General features: G+C 34.9%; 4 protein-coding genes across 6 annotated transcripts; 2 read left to right on the top strand and 2 right to left on the bottom strand.

Annotated features, from left to right (window-relative positions):
* Positions 1–322: 322 nt before the first annotated feature.
* On the bottom strand, positions 323–3,891 carry LOC126758712 (protein tilB). Its single transcript, XM_050473073.1, has 5 exons — positions 3,811–3,891; positions 2,901–3,747; positions 2,629–2,837; positions 2,291–2,330; positions 323–473 (listed from the first exon to the last, which is right to left on the bottom strand). The coding sequence occupies exons 1-5, from the start codon at positions 3,818–3,820 to the stop codon at positions 392–394; spliced, it is 1,188 nt and encodes a 395-aa protein (XP_050329030.1). The 5' UTR covers positions 3,821–3,891; the 3' UTR covers positions 323–391.
* A 3,430-nt stretch (positions 3,892–7,321) lies between these two features.
* LOC126760745 (uncharacterized) lies at positions 7,322–8,744 on the top strand. Its single transcript, XM_050476618.1, has 4 exons — positions 7,322–7,682; positions 7,753–7,988; positions 8,044–8,241; positions 8,301–8,744. The coding sequence occupies exons 1-4, from the start codon at positions 7,410–7,412 to the stop codon at positions 8,503–8,505; spliced, it is 912 nt and encodes a 303-aa protein (XP_050332575.1). The 5' UTR covers positions 7,322–7,409; the 3' UTR covers positions 8,506–8,744.
* A 251-nt stretch (positions 8,745–8,995) lies between these two features.
* Positions 8,996–11,437, bottom strand: LOC126760744 (solute carrier family 35 member E1 homolog). Its single transcript, XM_050476617.1, has 5 exons — positions 10,924–11,437; positions 10,236–10,444; positions 10,052–10,177; positions 9,744–9,983; positions 8,996–9,676 (listed from the first exon to the last, which is right to left on the bottom strand). The coding sequence occupies exons 1-5, from the start codon at positions 11,255–11,257 to the stop codon at positions 9,425–9,427; spliced, it is 1,161 nt and encodes a 386-aa protein (XP_050332574.1). The 5' UTR covers positions 11,258–11,437; the 3' UTR covers positions 8,996–9,424.
* A 547-nt stretch (positions 11,438–11,984) lies between these two features.
* On the top strand, positions 11,985–22,590 carry LOC126760743 (histone deacetylase 6). Of its 3 annotated transcripts, none has more exons than XM_050476615.1 (12): positions 11,985–12,390; positions 13,533–13,718; positions 13,797–13,927; positions 14,773–14,956; positions 15,026–15,162; positions 15,251–15,385; positions 15,449–16,149; positions 16,217–16,721; positions 16,777–16,972; positions 17,056–17,673; positions 17,839–17,993; positions 21,394–21,492. In XM_050476615.1, the coding sequence occupies exons 1-11, from the start codon at positions 12,388–12,390 to the stop codon at positions 17,953–17,955; spliced, it is 2,913 nt and encodes a 970-aa protein (XP_050332572.1). In that variant the 5' UTR covers positions 11,985–12,387; the 3' UTR covers positions 17,956–17,993; positions 21,394–21,492. The 3 variants fall into 3 exon arrangements, with proteins under 3 accessions (XP_050332572.1, XP_050332573.1, XP_050332571.1); XM_050476614.1 differs by having other exon boundaries at positions 11,993–12,390; positions 17,839–17,926; positions 21,394–22,590; XM_050476616.1 differs by lacking the exon at positions 17,839–17,993 and having other exon boundaries at positions 11,987–12,390; positions 17,056–17,628.
* The last annotated feature ends 651 nt before the right edge of the window (positions 22,591–23,241 follow it).

Below are 23,241 nucleotides of genomic sequence, written 5' to 3' on the forward strand. Positions count from 1 at the left end.
TATGTAGACTCGTAAAAGGATTTAATATGTAAAAATTAATATGAAATTGCGTATTTTTCACAATCGCAATACAAACATACAAACGAACATGCATATTTATATAAATACAATGGGTTCCAACAACGTACACAAACAATTCTCCAAGTACATACATAGTATGTACATACATACATATATATAAAAAATATATATAACGGTAGTTGTACGAACACAATTACTCACTGTACTGTAAGAATCTACAAGCATAAAATCATACAAACCAACAAACATACATACATACATACATAGAAATGAGTACTACCCTTTCAAGAAATAAAAGAAATGCGATTTTTATTTAAAAAAATATATATTAAACCGTTTTTATTTACTATGTGCGAGGGTAATGTATAGTTCAATCGATGAGCTCGGGAAGGTCTGCATGTTCAGTGCTGCAAATATTTTCTATATCCACGGCTGCCTTCAATTCCATTTTGCTGCGAAAGAAAGGAGGCGAAATTAATCCAAAGTTTCACTGAACCTAAATTGTTAACTGAAACTAAACTTTAAACTACAAATTAACGGAAATCGAAAGTAGTGGCTTGAGGTCTGGAAAATTAAATTTCCTTTTACTAGTGTTCAGGAGGATGGAGTCATGTGAAAATTCTCTGATTGCCATTCACTTGGGAGTGGCCAGAAACGATTCGTTTACATATGCTTCAAGCAGCTCACGACGGAAGAGAAGGATGATGTGACCAAAGATGCCTTCTATGAGCGCTTGGAGCGCACCTATGAGAGCTGCCCCGACTTTAACGCTTGGGAGGACAAAGAAGGTATCTTTGGCACAACGGTCGGTAAATTTAGCTTCCATGAGGAAACATACCCAAATGGGTTGAGGCTGATCGACCGGGGCCCGAAATATGGTTATATGTATTATAGATTCCAGCATAGAAAAATTCACCAAGCTACTAGGCTAGCTCTGGATCGAAAAGCCACCAACCAAATCGATCATGTTGTGATAGACGGAAGACACGTCTCCAGTGCTTTAGACGTGCGTACGCTCCGAGATACTAACATCGACTCGGACCACTATCAGGATCGGGAAGGACCTCTCCGGGCTGTTCGATACCAAACGAAGTTCAAGGCAAGTCAAACTCTCTATGGTGCGTCTTCTTCAATCTACTGCTGGAGAAAATAATTCGAGCTGTAGAGCTTAATCGAGCAGGTACAATCTTCTATAAGAGTACCGATGGTATTAATATCCTTGATCTCATCATGTTTTTCTGCTTTCTCCAGACTGGATAAGGAAGCGAAGCAGATGGGTCTGGTAGTGAACGAGGGCAAGACGAAGCATCTCCTGTCATCAAACAAACAGTCGTCGCACTTGCGACTTGACTCCCACGACACTGTTGACACTCATAAATTCGAAGTCGTACAACGTTAGCCTCGAAATCCAACTTGCCAACAGGTGTTACTTCGGACTGAGTAGACAATTGGGAAGTAAAGTCCTCCCTCGACGCAGAAAGACAAACTACAAGTCACTCATCATCCCCGTTCTGCTATATGATGCAGAGACATGGACGTCTGACAACATCTAATGAGTCGGCGTTACGAGTTTTCGGTAGAAAAGTTCTGCGGAAGATTTATTGTCTTTTGCGCATTAGCCACGGCAAAATATCGCATTCGTGGAACAATGAGCTGTTCGAGATATGGTTCAGCGAATTAAGAGACAGCAGCTACGCTGGCTAGTTCAGGTCGACCGAATGATTAAAACACTCCAGCTCTCAGAATATTCGACGCAGTACCCGTGGAGGGAAGCAGAGGAAGAGGAAGACCTCCACGTACAAGAAAAGTAATCAGAGACCCATAGTAACTAAGATTGATAACACTAGTTAAAACTGAATAAGAGACGTATTCATCTTAGTTGGGAAATTCTGAATACTTGAAAGTTTTAAAGCTTATAATAATTATTGGAAAGGAATAAATAGTAAACGGTTGGCCACCGTTTCTAATATTCTGCTGTTAATGGACTATAAAGTATGGGACAGCAGAAGCCCAAGATACAAATTAGGGCAATTATAAACAAAGGATTAGATTAACTGTTCTGAAATAAAAAGAACGACTCCGTTGATTGCGCATAAAAACGATTGGAGAGAAACTTTACTTAACCTTAGTTCACAAAAGACTCCAAATTGGGCACAGAATAAAAAAGGTAGGACTAAACTGTTGGTATATACGAAAAAAATCGTCGAATAGTTGGACCGATTTTCTTTTCAAACACAACTCAATTAATATAATATTATATAACAATTACCCATTCTTTTCCTGAGGCTTTGGATTAACGATCTTATAATCTGTAAAGAAAAATGGGATCAATAAATTATTAATCAAAATTGCGGTCGAAAAAGTTTTGACGTCTGAGCTTAATAAGTTCTGAGCTCTAAGCATTCAAAGCCGACCGGTATCTATCGAAATCTTGAAGATAAGAAATTGTAGCTTGAGAATTATCTAGCTGAATAAAGAAACTATTATATTCGAAAAATGAATGCTTAAAGATCAACTTAATATCACTTCGAAAAACATGGCTTTAAAATACAAAACTTAACTGTCCCTAGAAACCATTAATACATAAGTAGGTCTAAAGAGTTTTACCTGATTTTTTTGGTCGCAGTCTGAGTATCTCTCTGGCGTGCAACTTCGGCATGGTTACTAGCAAATAGCCAGTTATCTGCGAACGCTTGACGCTTGCCTCGGTTATATTAATCTCCTCAGAGAATGACATTTGGAAAATTTTCCCTTTCACTGAAACCCGCACATAATTCGACTCGACATCCACTTGTATCTGTGATGTGTCCAAATATCTGCAAAGCAAATTCGATCATTTAAGCTAGTAAATAAAGACAATTGTTAAATCAGACACTAACTTGTAAACCCCGAGCTCCAGTATGTACTCATTGCATTCGTCCTTCAAATTAAAAGGCAATTTCGGTTGATTAAGATTGTAGGGACGGCCGCAGGGCGCAAAGAGTGTTACTGTACGACGCACTGGCTTCTCCTGCTCGCCCGTCTTATTCTTCTCTCGTCCCAATTTATGATATTTGGCAATATCCATGCGTGTCTCGGGGCAATGCTCACTTTTGGTGTCCCAAAACTTTTTCAAACGACTGTCTTCATCGTCGATTTGCGCCATTTCGCTCTCCAATTGCGCTTTCTTCTCGGCAACACGCAATTTTTGCTCGTCCCGTTGCATGAAATAATCAGCTTGCTTCTGTATAATAACAGCACGATAGACGGAGAGGGACTTTTGCGCCTGCAACTTTTCGGAGATTTTGATCTCCTCACAATCCAATCGATTCAATTGCGGCAGCGTGGCCATCACGTAATCTCTATAATGTGGGTAGTCACAACACGGATTGCCAGTGAGTATGAGCTCGCGTAGATTGTAGTTGCCCTTCAGGCACTCGATCGATGTGAGCTCGCCAATGAAATTCAAAGTTAAATCTAATTTGTTGAGCGCTTCGAGTGCCTCGAGATTTTCGACACGTTCTATATTATTGATGGCCAAGTTTAGGTATTCTAGTTTCTTCAATTTGTGCAGATTCTCTATTTTGCCAATGAGGTTCGATTGTAGCAGCAAAATCTTCAGATCGCGACACCAATTCTGCAAATGCTCGATGCGCTCAATGTCTTCCTGATGCAGCGACAGTTCTTCCAGTGTGCTGATGAGGCATTCATTATGTTCGGATTTCTTGCGCACCAATTCTTCGGTGACTGCAGTGTTAGGTGTTGCATTTTTAGTACCGTTATTATGACAAATTTGCTTTTTGAACTTACTCTGAACCATTGCTGCGAAAAGGTGATGACTTCACTCAAGTTTTGATAAAATGATTTTCACTTCAAAAAAAGCGAATATGAGTGAGTTTACGTTTCCCTGACAACAAAAAAATAATAAGTTTTAACCCTTACATAACCTTACAATATTGCTGAGTAATGCAGTTTCTTGTGTCTCAGGAGTACTTCGGCTCCATTTTGTAACATTTTGGTTAAAATCAACATCTTGACAAAAGAGAAGGTTAGATATTTGATCGGAATATTGCTTTATCTCAAAATTCTTTCAACAAGTCATATATATAGTCTGTGTAGAGAGTACTGTTTTGGAACCAGTTAAGGGTAAGGGCGCTCTTCAAATCAATTTTCAAATTGGAAGATGCCCTTCGAAGCTCAGTAAACAGTGGGCTAATACAATTATGTGTAAAATAAGATAAGATAAATATATGAGAATTGCACTGGACCTTAGTTTTATTGTGCCCTCTCCCAAGTCACAACGACCCATCTAGTCCTAGCATATTGATAAATTCTAACATATTGCTAGGTTCTAGTGAGGCGATGTGATCCCTATATGGATACTTGGACCCAAGGGCCTTTATCCTGCATCTGCAGAATGCTATGCAATCAATTTTCAGGTGTTCTGGAGTTTTAGACTCTCAGTATGGAATGCAGCAAGCAGCCTGAGTCGGTCACTTGAGAGGTTGATTACATATTAAAAAATGTTGAAGTTTACACCACCCATTAGCAAATTGGCATGGCGCATGCCTTGAAGTTGTTGCCAATACCTCCCTCCTTCTTAGTTGCGAAGCAGCTCTTTTATGGTATGAAGAACCACCACCATGAAGGGTTCAGCTCCTACCATGTTAGTGGATGCTGCGGAGCGAGCTTGCTCATTAGCCGGTTCATTACCAGCTACACCTTTGCGACTTGGCACCTTGCACTTTGTTACGTTCCGCTAGACCATTCGACCGTTCTTTACACTCCTGCACCAGTAGCGATTTGAGGCAGAATTTCTTTAAGTGCAGCTTGACTGTGGCTAAGTATGGTTATACTCCTGTTGAGTATGTAACAAGTAAGGAGAGTTTGGTGCGTGAGACTCCTGCTCAAATTCCTTTCGACGTTTTCGAGCCGTCGGTGTACCACTCGATTTTAGTATCCCAGTAGCTCGAGAGTGAAATCATTCCATTCAGCCTTTCTGCTAAGGGTGACCTTGAACTTCTTGGTGAAGTTAAACCTTTTGGTAATGCTGTCCCTTGGGAGAAGAGCTGGTAGTATTGCACCAGTTAATTCCTTCATTCGCTGGGAATGTAAGCTTGGGAAGTATCTCTTCTAACGGTTTGATAGGAAACGATCTTGAAGCTTTGTCCGCCTTGCGAATACAGACATACAACATTTAACTTTGAAAGTCATGAGTCATGATGAATGGGATAATGTCGTTAGGAAGACCTTAGAGATATTTTACAAATTTATTGTTATAGAGTTGGTATTTCCTGTTTAGTATTTCATGTAGATTATTTGAACACGACAATAGGACCTAAGTAAATCCATTAAAATCAATAAAGGTCGTTGTTGTAGCGACAGGAGTCGTTCTTCAAATTATTTTCAAGAATGCTGCCGAGTTATCAGTTTTGGCCGGATAAAAGTCGGGTTCCGTTTTGTTTACGTAGAACTCACTATCGTAGAAACGGCTTGGATTAAGTGTGACTGTCTAAACAAATTTGCTCCAATGAATTCCCTTGACTTATTCTACACTTCTTAAGCACTCTAACGTAAAGGCAGTATTTACCTAAGGAAATATAACGAAGGGATATACATATGTATATCGTTGTTTTATCGGACACTAATTGTCAAAGTTGTATGGATAAGGGTGAGGTGGAAACAATCAGTCACTTTTTTCTCCTTTCCAAGACTACGGTTGAAACATCTCGATAGACTTACCTTCGAAGAACCAGAAGACATAGTCGTCTCAACAAATTTTTGATGGGTTCAAACTTCATTGTAGATTTGTAAGAGTCATATGATTCATTGTATAGAAATTTTCGGTACTAACGGGTTTTTCAATAGGGACACTACAAAAGTACAGCAACGGAGTCAGTGACCGCAACTTATAATCCTCCTATCAGATCAACAATTGAGCGTCTTGTGGAAAAGTGTCGAGAATATTGTTGCCGCTAACGCATCAATTGAGGTAGACCCAAATCAGTCGCTCACACGTTGTTCTCAAGCGTTGGGCATCGCTGTGTCGTTTTATCGAAAAATCATCTTCAGCAATACGGCTCATTTCTGGGTGAATGGTTTCGTCAATAAGCAAAATATAAGTTATTGGTCAGGCAGCAGTCCACACGTTCTCCATAAGTCACCATTGTATCTCCAGAAAAAAATTGGTTTGGTGCGGTTTATGGGCCGGCGGCGTCATTTTACCGTACTTCTTCTGTGATGATCAAGACCGGCACGTTACTGTGAATGGGAATTGCTACCGTTCAATGATAACCGGATTTTTTTTTTTACCGAATTGGATGAAATGGATTTGGCCACACAGCGAATGTTACAATCGATTTATAAAGCAATTTTGGTGAACGTGTTATCGCACGAAATGGCCCTGTCAATTGGCCGCCTCGGTCGTGCGATTTGGCGCCGTTAGACTACTTTCTACGGGGCTACGTCAAGTCTATGGTCTATGCCAATAAGCCAGCAACGAGTGATGAACTTCGTAGGAGTATCGGACGTGAAATTGCAGCAGTATCGGCCGATTTTTGCTGGAAAACCGTCGAAAATTGGGTTCAGTATTTGGACTTCTGCAAGCGTACCCGTGGTGGCCATGCAAAAGAAATCGAGTTCCATACATAATGGCATCGAATATACTTTCACAGGAATAAAGATTTCATTGATTGTAGTGCTCTTATTGAAAAATCCGTTACAACGAACCGGCGTTGTAAGCTGTTCAATTAAGATCCCCTTAAGGATACACTTAACCTAAAAAGCGAATTTGTGCTTAGAATCGCCGTTTGGAAATCTATATGAAATACTCACAAAATTTCCCATATCAGTGTGTATAATGTGAGCTATATGCTACCGTATAAGTTCAGTGAATTTGAAGTAATTCTTATCTGATACACATACATATGTAGTTGTAAATTAGGTGTAGGTCGAATAATTTGTTTTTGTAGACTACAGTTCATATCCGCATACAACTGGTTTGATATGTTCAAAAACATATGTATGTGTAAGCCCGCGCATAGGCAATCAAAAACAAATATTTATATTCGTATTTATATATAAACATAATTTATCTTAATACGTTTGTATGCTGGGTATATATGTTGTTGTTTTTGAATGTTTTGTTTTGCATTCATTTAATTGGATTTCGGAGTTTATTAAAGTTCAATGAACGCGGAAGAACACAAATTTGTGCTTAATTTTATATATATTTTTTTGTTTTTTAGCAAAAAAACAACAAAAAGAAAACAATGCGTATCTGTGCTATGGCAACTCTGTTCTAAATTAATTCGCAATCAAGTGGCTAGTAAGTAGCCTATCAATATCAAGATGAAAAGTTATAAAGATATCAGCGCAATTGAAGGAAATTACTACATACTATTGCCAGCATGGACAGCCACAACGACGATATCTTACGCCCACTTTCCGAGGACGAATTCAAGGAATTACTGCAATTATATCGTGAAAAATATGGCGAGCAAAACTTCCACTACCTGTTGATGTACAATCAAAATAAATGGAATGAGCAGCTGAAGAATTTGAATTGTAAGGTAAAAACTGGTGAGGCAGACGAATGGCTGTCTTTCCGGAAAGACTTTTATACCTACCGAAATGGTGATTTTAGGAAAAATGGCACTTATGTGAGTCTGCACTATGATATTGTAAGTAAGAGCATATGTATTCAAATATTTTTTTTAGTAAATTTATAGTAAATTAGCAACTTTTTCGCAGATGCAAAGTGTCTCATTTCATTCGTGGGAGCCAAGCCAGACGGAAATATTGAAATGCTTGCGTGAAACTAAATTGATCAAGTGGCGTGAGGGGCCGTTATTAACAAATGTTGACCTTGAATTCTGTGACGAGGTGAAAAAGATAGCCTTAAGTAACGGCGCCAGTGTGCAACGCGCACGATTATGTATATTTTTAATATTGGAGCATGAAAAGGCCGCCATTTCTGCTTTAGAGAGGTGGGTAAAATTCTTTTTACATAAAATATTCTTATAAAATTATCTGTCGCATAAGCTTAAAAGACGGTTACACTGTTAAAAACCTGAACGCCAATAATGCGTCGCTCGTGCATGAGGTGTGGCCCAATAAGAAGGAAGGCTCATTGGCGTATGTGAGCGGTCTAATCGCCTTAAATCAGACAGCGGGCATTTATAGAGATAGTGACGGTGAATTGGTCGCATGGGCTTTTCAAAATGATTTTTCTGGTCTAGGGTGAGCTTGCTTTCACATGTTTATATATTTATTAATAATTATTATTTTTTATTATTCAGCATTCTACAAGTTCTGCCAACGGAACAAAGAAAGGGTTTTGGCGCCTTCTTGGCAGCATATTTATGCAAACAAGTGACGACTGTGGAGAAAGTGGATTTATCAGCTTGGATTGTGAGTGAAAATTTCAAATCTAAAGCGCTGTTGGAGAAACTCGGTTTTGAGGCAGTGGCTAAGGCAGAGTGGATACAATTGAACAAAGCTTAGATAATCAAAATTGTGAAGAAGGAGATGAGATAAAAGTATGTGTATGCAGCATAATAGAAAAAAATTAATTTTTTTGGCCATTAATTAATATTAAAAAAAAATTGATTATATAACGAAGCATTTTTTAACTTCCATGTTAAATTTTACACTGATTAATACAAATTAAAATTATTGTTATTTAATGTTATGATAGGCGTTTTTGCAAATTATATTTAATAAAATGTATTTTGAACAACAAACTTTTTCGAAAATTTCGTATTTAACCTTACATTTTTTGGAATAGCATTTTTGCAGTTTGTTGCATAATATTTGTATTATTTAATCACTGCAACTTGTACTTTTGTAATATTGCAAAATTCTATAGAATATTAAGCAAGTATTATTGTAAATCACAATGCATACCAAAGAAATAGAGAAATATTATACATCTTCTAATAGAGTATCTGAAAAAATGAGAATAAATAAAAAATGAAATAAATAAAACTCATGATTTTGTATACATTTTTTACCTCATAATTGCGTCACTTAGTTTTATTGCTTGATTTTGTTTTCACATATAATTTGCTAACGAAAAATAATGTTAGTATAAATTCATACAAATTAACCCTGTTTTACAGACATATGTTTTTTATTTATTTACATGCTACAAATCTCGCTGGGAAAAGTTATTATTTATATACATATAATTAGTTATTATTGCATTACTATTACATACGCATACCATGTCTTTACTTCTGTGTCTCGACTTTACTTTCCTGGAGTAAGTTGTAAAAAAATACTATATTTACACAGCTGAACAATTTGGTTTGTATTCTTCTCTTTTATAATATGCGTCAACAAAAAATATTATCTAACTAACTACGCTTCGCCTAACGGTATTATCACTTATATCTACTAAACAAATATATATCTTCATAAATTAAACAAAAAGTAAACGTGTCGCCGTACTACCATTTGGAAATATATTGCCATTCGTTAGTAAACTATTTGTTGGTACCGTATTAGTATTTGTGAACGGTTTTTCACCACGTTTGTTAGCGAAACCATTTAGGTTACTTGTCGTTGCACCCTGATAATAAGGGTCAAAATTTCTGTTGAGTGGTTCGTATTTAATACGATGATTTTGGGTTAGAGGTAATACCGTCTCAGACTTCCGTGTTATTTGTTTGGCCTGCAAGTAATTTAATGTAAAATAAAGTGTGCAAAAATGCAAATAAACATTTTAATGAAGCAATTACCCGATTATAACATAATACGCCGCATATTGCCAAAGTCATGCCCACGCAGTTTAACCACGTTACGGGATTCCCTAAAATGAATAGCGACACAGCTATCACGAAAATGCGCTTTGACGCGCTCGCAACCGCATAAGTCAAGGGCGAAACTAGTGAAAGCACATTAAAGGCTATAACATTTTGTAACCAATTCAAAACACCATCAGTGAATAGCAAAGCAATCACGCGATAATCGAAGCTGGTCTAAAATTCAAAAATTGCATACTTTTTTGTAAATTTTGTAAACAAATGATATTTTATAAATTACTCACAATAGCAGGATGTTGTATGACTTTAAAGCTGTCCACAAATACCCAAATTGGTAAGAACATAATCAACGCCAATTTGCCCAACAACTGTAGAAGACGCAGATGATGCATTCCGGTATCCTTAAGTACCTGTAAGATGTGTGAGTATACATATATTCAATTTTAACCAAAATTTTAAAATAAATACCTTTTTAGAGAAAATGTTCTGTAATGAAAAACCCATCGTCGATATGAGCGCACTTATTAAACCAACCATGTCGAATGAAATCTCGGTTAAGGTAGCTATTGCAACACCTGTTATAATTGGCACCAAGCTGAGGTAAACGAGAGTAGGTTGCTTTTCACGAAACAGCAAACGTGTCAAGATTACAGTAAACAGCGGCATTGTCGCTTTGACTGCAAAAAATATATTTTAATACAATAACATGTGGCGCTTAATAATAATTTTATTATGTGTATATAAAATAAATTTGGACAAGTTATACAACTGTCATGACTTTTTAGAGAAGTAAACACTTTTTGGAAATAAATTCGTATTTTAATTATAACAATTTTTTTTTTCGAATGCAGAGTATAAACTGGCGCCAAGTTTGAGTTTTAGAAAAAAAAAAAATACTTGCCAGATACATTTACAAAATTAAAATTTCTTTAGGTAGGTACTTCACATTTAAAATTTATCATTTAAAATCACTTAACATGCGAACTATGTACATATATTTTTAGTAAACATTAAGATAAAAAAAACAACAACTTATACTTTTTTGTACACGCTTACCACGTCAAAGATAATAGGTAAACGTGTCAATAAATGATATCTTGCAACACATTTTTGCATGCTTAGATGCTGCATGCGCTATTTCCATTTATTTACTTACCCGTGTGAGCATAGGAAACTGGCACTTTCCATAGAGAAATGTGTGATGTGACCGATGCAAGAAACTTTCCCAATGCTAGTGGAATAATCAAACGCCAATAATATCCTCTAGAAATATTTTGATACTTTCGTATACGCCATAGATTGAAGAAAGGTCCACTATACAAGGCTATACTACACAGTTGCACCATTGTCACCGTCATAGGAAATGGGAACTCGTTTAACACCATTTTTCCGATGACGTTGTTGCTTGAGGAGATCACATACCACAGTACGCATAGCGTTAAAACAGCCAGGACATGTCTGGTGGACTCAGTTTGTAATCGGTTCCGCATCTTTGTCCACTAAGCTACGTAATCACTCACACGTCGTATCAAGTGCAGCCTTCTACAGCTGTTTATTTTAATAAAAATTTCTACAATTTTTACCACATCCCTTTAAATTAAGGGAAAATACGTACGGGAACTACAACAAACCGACTTTTTGGCAGATTGTTTTACTTATTACGTTGAAAAAATGAGAAGAGAGACATTGCAAAATATCTGACATAGGGTTACCAGGCCTTGTTGTTGGCGCTATTTCCGTATATAAAATTAAATAGCGGTATATGCAATATTTTAACATGAACTGTTGCATATCCTGTCAATTTAAGTTGCTTCCGGAACTCCCTGGTCTAACATGAAATTTGCATAATGGAATGTTTCACAGCATTTTCAACTTATTTTACGGAAATTTGTAACAGTGAGATATACACACTTTTCCACAAGAAACCATTGACTTCTGTCAAGTATAATCCCTCAATTATATTAAGTTTTTCGATAGAAATTTAATCTGGCAATTATTTTAGAGTATTTGTCACATTGATTGTCAAACACAATTTGCTAACTACACGTTGATTTCCAAATAGCTTCCAAGTTTTTACGGACTGACATTAACTTATAAAATTAAAAAAAGTTATCATAAACACGTGAAATATATATTAAATTTAAAACATTGAAAATCAAAAATTGAAATTATTGCAAAACTACAGCTGACAGGACCAGTGTTGATGTAAACAAACAAGACTACGGTGAATGAGAAGAAGAAGCAGTAATAAAACGTGTGTCCATTTTTGCGTCTGTGTGTCGGAATTTTTGTGATTAGGCGCGTTGCTCTAAAGAAACTAAAGAAAAACATTTCGCATACATTTAATAAAGGAAAATTCGATAGTGCATGTAAAATATTGGTTTATTTGAAATAATAAGAGGCTACGCAATACTTCTTGTTTATACTTGACGCGTTCTTTATATGGAACTAAAATTGTGTTCTATCTTATAAATACTGGAGGATAAAAAATGTATTGTTAGAATTTCTTTACATCTTGTTCAACGTACGTTTTGTATACTCCAAAAGCCAACGGATTTGATGTTGATATAACAACAGCGACAAAAGAATCTTAAGACTTGTTATTTTTTATTAAGCGAAAATGGTAAGTATGCCCTAAAATGTGAAGACCTTTTATTTTAATTTTACCAAAATTGTAAGCTAAAAATAATTTAGCCCTACATATAACAATAGGCTGACGTATCGTAGAAATACCATAAATGGTTATAAACTTGGGTAATAGTGAAAAGGGCAGCGCCTTTTTTATATCTCTTAAAGAGCTCCTTTTCTTCTCAAGCCGGTAAAAAAATATTGCTGGTATGGGATTCATAGATTACTGCCATAATTTGCTAGTGCATTGAACCACTGTACATGTTTTTATTCTTTATTACGAACCGGTTTCCTTAGCTTTAGCAATTGTATTCGATGGTCATAAACTGTAACAATGACTATATATATTTGTACGCAAATCAGAAGCAAGATCACTCTTGCATATCAAAGTTATTACATACCTTCTTAAGATATGTAATACCATATAAGTTTGTAAACAAATCTGCTTGAAGTAGTTTAAAAACATCAGGGAATACATGTTGAAATATTGGGCAATTCTCTTTACCATTGCTTCTAATTATCAATATTTAAACAATTACAAGTCTTAAAACTTATATTTTTAAAAATATGCTAAACATAATAATAAAAATTAAAGTTTTTGCGGAAGGATTCAGCACCTCAAAGCTTTGTGATTTACCAATAATATAAGTTGATTTGTTATCTAAATATTATATCTAATTAATAACAATTTCATGCTCATCAATAATTTTACAAATTTAATTGTGGTGACTTCAACAGCTGCAACAAATTATAAATTTTGACTATTGGGTATAAAAGTATGTCACAACAAACGTACATACATATGTGGTATCAATATTGTTGACACCCACATCATCAACACTTGCGCTTATTTGGTGTACTTAAGAAACCGGAAATCAATTTCATTAATATTGCATTGATTTTGCTTGCAGGGCGCAGTCTGTTAGATCACCGCCTCGAGACCACACGCTTATCTTTAAGATTCTATAAATTTAACAAAATTCGAATTTATCAATTTTGTCCTAATTATGTGATAACTGTGTTAATTTACATATTTTATAAAAAGTTTAAACATACATACATATTAGTTATACTAATTAGTGAGCTTTTTTACGCTTTACTCATCTCTCTTATACACATACGTACAACCAACTGTAGAGCTCTCCAATTGTTACACGTCGTGGTGCGCAAAAAGCTAAAATACAAACTCGCGCAATGGTCAAATCAGCAGTAGCAGCCAGCAAGCCGAGCGCAGCGCTACTAGAAGCTAAACGCAAGGCGAAATTACTCAAAATGCAGGAACAAACTCAACAAGATCAAGTTGTAAAGGATATCTTCCAAAATGTAAGCTTCTATTTACTTTAAGAACACATGAGCTGACATGCCACGATTTATCGAAATTTTTTTGGTTTTTATTTCCAGGCGGTCAACGCAAAAATAATAATACAAAAGCCTACTGGTATTGTTTATGATGAATCGATGTCGCAGCATCGTTGCCTCTGGGACGAAAATCATCCAGAGAGACCGGAACGCTTTACTCGTGTGCTGGAGAGGTGAGTGCATTTGAAAATACTCATATATTATATTGTTTGTTTACGCTTTTAATTATTAATGGAGATTGCAGAGCATGTATTTGTAACGTCGTATTATATGCATTTAGTATGCATGAGGGTGCGTGTAATCTCGTCTCAAATCTTATCTTCATATTTTTTTAATGCAATTGCTTCTAATTGCGCAGATAAGTTTATATTTTAAATTAGAAACAACTCTGGTAACTTTCGTTAGAATACAAAATAGGCAATACAATAATAAAAAATAACAGCAATAAATCATTACAACTAACATAACGTGATTGTGATCTATAAAGTAAGCAATAAACTTACTATACAACAACAATATATCATAATAACTAACATAACGTGACTATAACCTATAAATTACCTGTTTTCACGATAGGTGGGCCTTATTCATATGTTTGCCTATATATCTATGCGAACTAGTTTTTGAGATTTTGATCTGAAACCTTATTTATCGGAATTGACGATATCGGACTATCGTAGCATATATGTAGCTGTCATTTAAATTGATCGATAAAATTAAAATTTTAGTATAGAAAACTTTTTTATTTGACGAGATATTTTCACGAAATTTGGCATAGATTATTGTCTAAGATAAAGGTGCAATCTGCAAAGAAATTTCTCAAATCGGATCACGCTAGCATATAGCTGCCATATAAACTGAACGCTCAAACTTAAGTTGAATATCTTTTTATACCCTATTAAGCTAAAAGAAATCCAACTGTGAGGGGTATTATAGCTTCAGTGTAGTCGAAGTTAAATATATTTTCTTGTTTTAACACAAATTATATATATTTCTATTTTTATGCCACAAAATCCAGATGTAAAGAACTGCAACTCATTGAACAATGTCAACGTATACCATCACGTCGTGCGACAAAGGATGAAGTGCTCTTGCTGCACAGCGCCGAGCATTATGAGCTACTACAACAAACATCTGGTGTGCAAGATGAAGAGGGAATGGAAGATCTAAGCTCAAAATTCGATTCAATTTACCTACATCCGGTTGGTATTATTGCAAGCTAATTGTTTTTTCTGCATTGCATAAATAAATTTGCCTCAATCTTACTGTAGTCCACATTTGAATTGTCGCTACTGGCCACCGGCTCGACCATTGACTTAATTGAGAACATAACTGCCGGCAATGTACAGAATGGCATGGCGATCATACGGCCACCGGGTCATCATGCGATGAAGGCGGAATTCAATGGGTACTTTACAATTGTCTTACACTTTTGTATTTGTAGTTTCGTTTGTATGCAACGCTTGTGAATGTATGTGTATGTGTGTATTCCTCAGTTACTGTTTCTTCAACAATGTGGCCATTGCAGCACAATACGCTTTGGACATTTTGAAGTTAAGCAAAATAATGATCGTCGATTGGGACATACACCATGGACAAGGCACACAGCGTTTCTTCTACAACGATCCAAGGTGGGTGCCTACAATTTTTGTATTTTTAAATTGTTTATAATATTTTATTTACTTATATTGTAGGGTGCTTTACTTCTCCATACATCGTTATGAGCACGGCACATTCTGGCCAAATCTGCAGGAATCCGATTTTGATGCCATCGGCTGTGGCAATGGTTTGGGTTATAATTTCAATGTACCGTTAAATAAAACCAAAATGGGTAATGGCGATTATCTGGCCATATTCCAACAGTTAGTTATACCCGTGGCCGTTGAGTACCAACCAGAATTGATAATCATATCGGCCGGTTATGATGCAGCTTTAGGTTGTCCGGAGGGTGAAATGGAGGTCACACCCGCCTTCTATCCACATTTACTAAGTTCACTCATGAAATTGGCACAATCACGCATTGCCGTCGTACTGGAAGGCGGCTACTGCCTTGACTCCCTCTCCGAGGGTGCAGCACTCACATTGCGCACGCTGTTGGGCGGCACTTGCCCCACGCTGGTGGAGAAAATCGAGCCACCAAGTGACGTACTACAAGATACAATATTCAATTGCATTTATGCACATCGCCAATATTGGCGCTGTCTACAAGTCCAGCCGATGTATACGATGGAGGAGCTGAATAACGTGAATCCACAACCGAAATTGCACAAAGTCAGTCGCCTGTTCATTGGCGGCCAACCACTGCCCGAACGCTTCCCCACCAGAGACACGGCACCGGTCACGTTACCCGAAGTGGTGGCGCAGAACACGAAGCGCTTGCAATTTCTTAAGCAGGGTAATTACTCTACTTTTAATTAATTTCTAATTAGTGTGAAATATATATCCAATATATCTTTGCTTAGAAACCAAATTGTTGGCACCAAAAGTGCGCGTTTGCTATGTTTACGATGAACTGATGCTGCAGCACAGCAATACCTTTGAAGAGGGTCATCCCGAGCAGCCGGAGCGCATAAGACGCATCTACGAAATGCACGTCGACTACAAGCTCACCGAACGCATGAAGCAGCTGCCGATACGCATCGCCACCACGGATGAGATTTGTTTGGCGCACACACGCGCGCACGTCAACTTCATACGACGCATTAGCGATAAGGATGAGCTGCAGGGCATGGGTGAGAAATATAATTCCGTCTACTTTCATCCGAAGACTTTCGATTGCGCCACGCTGGCCGCCGGCTCTGTGCTGCAGGTGGTCGACAAAGTGCTGAGTGGCGAGGCGCGCAGCGGTGTGTGCATTGTGCGTCCACCCGGTCACCATGCAGAGCCTGACATACCACATGGCTTTTGTATATTCAATAATGTGGCCATCGCGGCGCAGTATGCCATACGCGATCACGGACTTAAGCGGTAATTTTCGTAATATGTTTATGTGCCAACTTTTTTATTGAAATTTCAATTTTAGCGTTCTAATTATTGACTGGGATGTGCATCATGGCAATGGCACACAGCACATCTTCGAATCGAATCCGAATGTGCTCTACATAAGCATACATCGCTATGATAATGGCACTTTCTTCCCGAAGAGTAAAGATGCCGACCACGATGTGGTGGGCAAAGGTGCCGGTGTGGGTTTCAATGTCAATATACCGTGGAATAAGGTGAGCCAGACATTGTTGTTAATTAACACGCAAATATTTATATTTAAAATTTCTTGAAAACTTAACCTCAATTAACCACACAGAAAGGCATGGGCGATATGGAGTATGTAATGGCCTTCCAACAGCTTGTTATGCCCATAGCTTATGAATTCGATCCGGAATTAGTACTCGTCTCGGCTGGTTTTGATGCCGCCATCGGCGATCCACTTGGCGGCTGTAAAGTAACACCCGAAGCTTATGGTCTGTTCACACATTGGCTCTCAGCACTCGCTGGTGGACGCCTGATTTTGTGTTTGGAAGGCGGCTACAATGTGCACTCCATTTCCTATGCGATGACCATGTGCACAAAATCACTGCTGGGCGATCCAATACCAGCCATACAGCTTAACGGCAATGCGGCACGTGGTCTGAGCGCTGCATACACAAGTTGCATTGAGACGATACAGAATTGTTTGAATGTGCAGCAACGCTATTGGAAGAGTTTGGTCTTCAACAAGCGACTGCCACAATTCGCTGGCGAAAATAACAATGAGGATTTTCTTTCTGCTACTTTGAAAAATTTAGATATCACAACGGATGAGGCGAAAGGCGTCGTTGGCTGTGAAAATGTCGCTGACACGGAGGTGGCGTTGGAACCGAGCGGCAGTAAGCCGAAGGTAAAAGTTAAAACCCTAACCGAATTTCTCACCGAAAACCTAGAGGTAATTTAACATTTACGCAATTTTGTGTGCGAGACCATTAACTAACCTCTATGTTTTTGTTCTTACTTTTCATGACTGCACACAAACAAAAACAAACATTAACTATTTGAACAAAAAAAAAAAATGCGAATTGAAAAAAATTGCGAAAATCAAATGCATCGTCAGGCTTTGCAAAATAACGAAATGTTCGCCGTTGTTCCATTAAAGACATGTCCTCATTTAAAACAGTTGCGTCCTGAGGAGGCGCCGAAAAGTAAGCAGCGTGTCTTTTGTTTTGTTTGAAAACACATTAATTCAATGTCGTGTTCTAGACTTTGTAGGTTTGTTTCCAATTGTTACACTTTTAATTGTTCATTCTTGTTATTGTTGCTTTATTTTCGTTTTCTGCTGTTTATACATGTTTCAAATTGTCGCTTCTCCTTCTTTCGCTTTTCGTTTGTGCGTGTGTGTGTGTGTGTGCGCGGGTGCCATCAAATATTGTTTTTGTTTGTATAAAATATGTTTGGAAAACTTTTTATTGCCTCATTTTCATATATAGTATATCCTTCTATATATTATTATACATACCTACATATAAGCATACATACATATGTATTTATCATATACATCTCTGTCGCCATGCATGTTGCGAATTGCTATAAATATTTTAAATTATAATTTGCATGTTTCAAAAAATAACGGTTTCTACATATGTATTTATACACCTCTATGTGTGAGAGAGAGAGAGAGAGAGAGAGAGAGAGAGAGAGAGAGAGAGAGAGAGAGAGAGAGAGAGAGAGAGAGAGAGAGAGAGAGAGAGAGATAGATGTTATTCGTTGCACATTTTTTTTAAATCTATAATTTCTTAGATCTTATTTTATAGCTGTATATATATACATACATATGTACATATGTACATATATGTGTATATACGCATTTAATGCTATAAATAATTATATTTAAAATATGTTTCTTATATTGTTATCATATTTCAACGCTCTCTCAGTATTCTAATATTTTTGTGCTTTCTATTGCTTTTATTTAGATGTTGCTAATTAAATTTAAAAAAGTTCGAGTTTAAATATTATTTTTTCTAAAAGTTTGATTATTATTATTATTAATATTTATTCGAAATTTTTTTATTACTTTTCGAAAAACCCAAAATTTAAATTAAAAATTAAAATTATCAAATTGTTACTTTTCGAAAAAAGAAAATGTAATTCGAATTCAAAAAAAATCCAAAAACAATTTTTAACATTTCGAAAAAACAAAATTGAATTCGAATTCAATAAAAGTAAAAATTAATAAAAAAATAAAATTATTGCATTTCGAAAAAAAATCAAAACTCGAACTTAATTTTTGAAAAAATGTTTTCATGTAATAATTTTTATATAAAAATAATTTTTCTAATTAATTACTTTATCTCTGTCAACGTTTTTAAAATCTTATTATTGACAATAACGGGTTTCCAAATAAAAAATTAATCTTATTATTTTCCTGAAATTCATTAAAACCCCAACATTTGTTTTTGAAAAAGATTAAAATTCGAACATATGTTTTTTAAATTTTTAATTTCAAACTTATTTTTTTTTTAATTTTTAATTTCGAACTTATTATTTCGAATAAATTTTCATACAAATATAATTTAAAAATATTCTAATATAATCATTTTCGAATTTTTTAATAACCTTTATTTTATTTTTAAATTTTGTTATTTTTACATTTTATTTAATTTTTAAACCAAAAACCCGTTTTAAAAATACAATTTTAAGTTATAATTTTCATGCAACTTTTTTAAATTTAAAATAAATTATTTTCGAAAAAATCGAAATACAAACTTAATAGGAAAAAATTTTAATATACAAATATAGTATGGCAATTTAAATACTTTTTATTATAATATTCATTTTATAATTGTTTATTACTATTACTGAAATTATTTAATTTTTAGTTATTAACTTTTTTTACTTCGAAAAACTGGTTTTCCAAATAAATATTTAAAGTTATTACACGAAGTTAATTGAAACTTCGAACAATCAGATTATAATCGGTAGAATTTTTTTTTCGAAAAAAAAATCAAAAGTCGAAATTGATTTTTTGGAATACATACATACATATGTATGTTTTCATACAAATATTTATTTAATTATTAATTTTTATAATTATTCAAAGTTTTTTCATCTTTAAATACCAGCAAATCTGGCAGCATTTTTAAAATTTTATTTTCGAAAATAAAAATTTAAAATTAATGTTTTCGTTAATAAAAAATTGGAATATAATAAGTTAAATCTTTATTTTCGAAAAAATCGAAATTTCGAAATAAAATTATAGTAATAGTTTTTAATAAAACAAAATCGAAAGTACGTTTAAGTTTATTATTTATCGAAAAAAGAATTCGAACTTAACTTTGCTTCTGCTAGCCTTTTTCAAATTCGTATTATCGAAAAACAACGGTTTCCAATTTTTTTTTTTATTATTTTCATGAAATTTATTAAAATCTAAAAAATCATATGATAATCTGTAGATTTTTGGTAAAAAACGTTTAAATTTATTACTATTCGAAAAAAAATTTAGATTTTCGCAAAAAAATTTCACACAAATAGGATAATTTTAAGAATCTAAAAAATCAGATTATAATCTGTAGAGTCTTTTTTTGATAAAAAAAACTATCAGATTTTCAAAAATAATTATGAGAAAACAGAAATTTAGAGTACTTTTAAACTTATTAATTTTCGAAAAAAAAAATTTGATACAAACACAATAAAGAATCTAATAAAATCAGTTGATAATTTGTAGAGTCTACATATATTTTCGATAAGAAATGATCGGAATTTCGAAAACAGAAGTTGAGCGAACTTTTAAATTTATTACTTTTTGAAAAAGAAAATACAAATTTTCGAAACAACTTTCCCAAAAACTTATAATTTATTTTTATTAAATTCATTAAATAAAATTCTAATCGTTTGAATTTTTATTTACGAAAAAATAATCGAAATTAAATTTTAGAATTGTTTTTAAGTTAAGATAATATATTTGGTTTTTGACATTTTGTCGTATTTTTCTGAAAAGTTTGCTTTTTTATTTTCGAAAAAAGAATTGAAATTTCGAAATTAAACTTTAGGAATATATATTTTTTAACTTAAGATAATTTTTTAAGTTTTTGGCATTTTGTGCTATTTTCTGAAATTTTTTTTGCTTTCAAAAAAAGAATCGAAATCGCGGTATTAAATTTTAAGAAAATATTTTTTTATTAAGACGATTTATTTGGTTTTTAGCATTTTGTGCTATTTTTCTGGAAATTTGTTTTTTTTTTGTTTTTTTGGAAAAAAGAATCGAAATTTCAAAATTTAATTTTATGAAAATATTTGTTTTATTAAGAAAATTTATTTGGTTTTGGCATTTTGTGCTATTTGTCTGAAAAATTTGCTTTTTTATTTTCGAAAAAAATTTCGAATTTTCGAATTTTTGGCATTTTCTCCTATTTTTCTGAAAAGTTCGCTCAATTTGCGATAAAGTCGTTTTTTACATTCAGAACAAAAATTTCGCTATTTTGCTTATTTAAATATTTTTTTCTTTTGGCAAATATTGAGTACACTGCACTTTTGGCACGCACGATATTTTATGCTTTTTGAACTTTATCTCCTTTTATGAATTTCGCTGTACTTATTTTTCGCTCACAAAATGTTAAAAAAAATATAAATAATAATTTATTTCATTTTATTTTTCCTTCGCATAACGCAGCCATAGACAGCAATGCACCTTGCGAGCAGTGCTCATCAACCGCCGAAAACTGGATATGTCTGAGCTGTTACAAAGTACTCTGCGGTCGTTACGTCATGGAACATATGCTCTTCCATAGCATAGAGCAATCACATCCCTTGGCGCTTAGCTTCAGCGATTTGTCCGTTTGGTGTTATCCATGTGAGGCGTATATAGATAACAGTAAATTGCATGCATACAAAAATCGACTACATCGCCATAAATTCGGTGAAGACATGGTGTGGTCATACCCGGACCGGCAAAACGCAAACGGCGATGACAGCGACAACGATGACTGTAATGCCGACGATGCGCATGTGTTTAGCATACAACTTGAACCGAGCAACTGACAATATCTGTTATTACTGCTGACGACAGTACAAAATTATTTGTGTACATCATTTCCACCGCTTAGACATGTTTTCCATTTTTTCGCCCAGTACCTTTGGCCGTTGATTTATCGCCTATATATTAAATTGTTGTATTACTTTATATCGAGTTGATGATTTATCTATTAGTACTATATACTATATACGATACTTATATACATACATACATACATGTATGCCAATCTAGTTACAATATGTATACTAAATACATTGCTGACTTGCGACGACGTCTATATATTTCTATTAGAAGCACAATATTTTCTCACACAGACTAACCAAAGACTTGAAAGCAAAAACAAAAAAATTACAAATGTACATTAAATCACTTATACCGCGTGTCTGGTCCACATAAAATACACATGTCTGGTCCACATAAATACATATGTGTCGTAAAAAGAAATCGGCTTGCATTTTTATGTTGAAAATTTATTGTTCTTCAACTTAATGCAAAATACCGAGTTTGCTCGCTGGCCGATTTTATTGTTAATCAAGACGAATATATTACTTATTTTCGAAGCTATAGCTGCTGTTAAGAGATTGTAAGAAAACTCAATACTACTATATGGTAATATTTAATTTTTATTTTAATAACATAACTATAAATTAATATATTTATACAAACAGATTTGTTCGAGGGAAATTATTAAGTTACACACACATGTATGAATATGTGTAGCTTAACTTTAGAAGCAATTCAAATTATGACTGTTTTTACAAAAAGTAAAAAAAAGCAATTATTGTAAAAAAAAAATTAACAAAATGAAAATATTTAATAAAATGACAAAGCAAACCTGTTTTTAGTTTGATCAAAAGAAAAAAAAACTGTTCACACCTAAGCTAAAGGGTGATGCATTTCGAAGTTCCCTATGCTTTTGAAGAAAAAACACAGTCACTTCAAATTTAATGTGGAATATTTATTATCACTCGGAAGAACATTCTTTGGCATTTATTTTTTTAAGGATTATCTCTTTCTAACGTTGCCCGCGGCTACGTCTCAGTTGGTCCATCCGTTGAGTTCAGTTTTCGATGACTCGTTCGAGCATTTCGACTGTTTGACGAATGACACGCGTGATGTTTTGCTTCAAGGTCTTAATCGAAGCGGGAATTTTCGCATAAACTTTAGACTTTACATATTCCCACAGGAAAAAGCCTAACGGTGTGATATCAAAGGATGTTTGTGGCCAATTGACCGGCTCTAAACGTGAAATTATCTGATCACTGAAGTGTTCTGTCAATAAATCCATTGATTGATACGATGTGTGGGAAGTGGCCCAGTCTTGATGGAATCAAATGTCGCCGAGAGCACGAGCTTCAATTTCAGGCATCAAATAATCGGTTATCACGGCCCGATAACTGTCGCCATTAATGGGTACTTCTCACCGGTATCATTTTTGAAGAAATATGGACCGATGATTCCATCGGGTTTAGATAGAAAACGTCG

Source organism: Bactrocera neohumeralis, chromosome 5, assembly GCF_024586455.1.
Source record: "Bactrocera neohumeralis isolate Rockhampton chromosome 5, APGP_CSIRO_Bneo_wtdbg2-racon-allhic-juicebox.fasta_v2, whole genome shotgun sequence".
NCBI lineage: Eukaryota > Metazoa > Arthropoda > Insecta > Diptera > Tephritidae > Bactrocera > Bactrocera neohumeralis.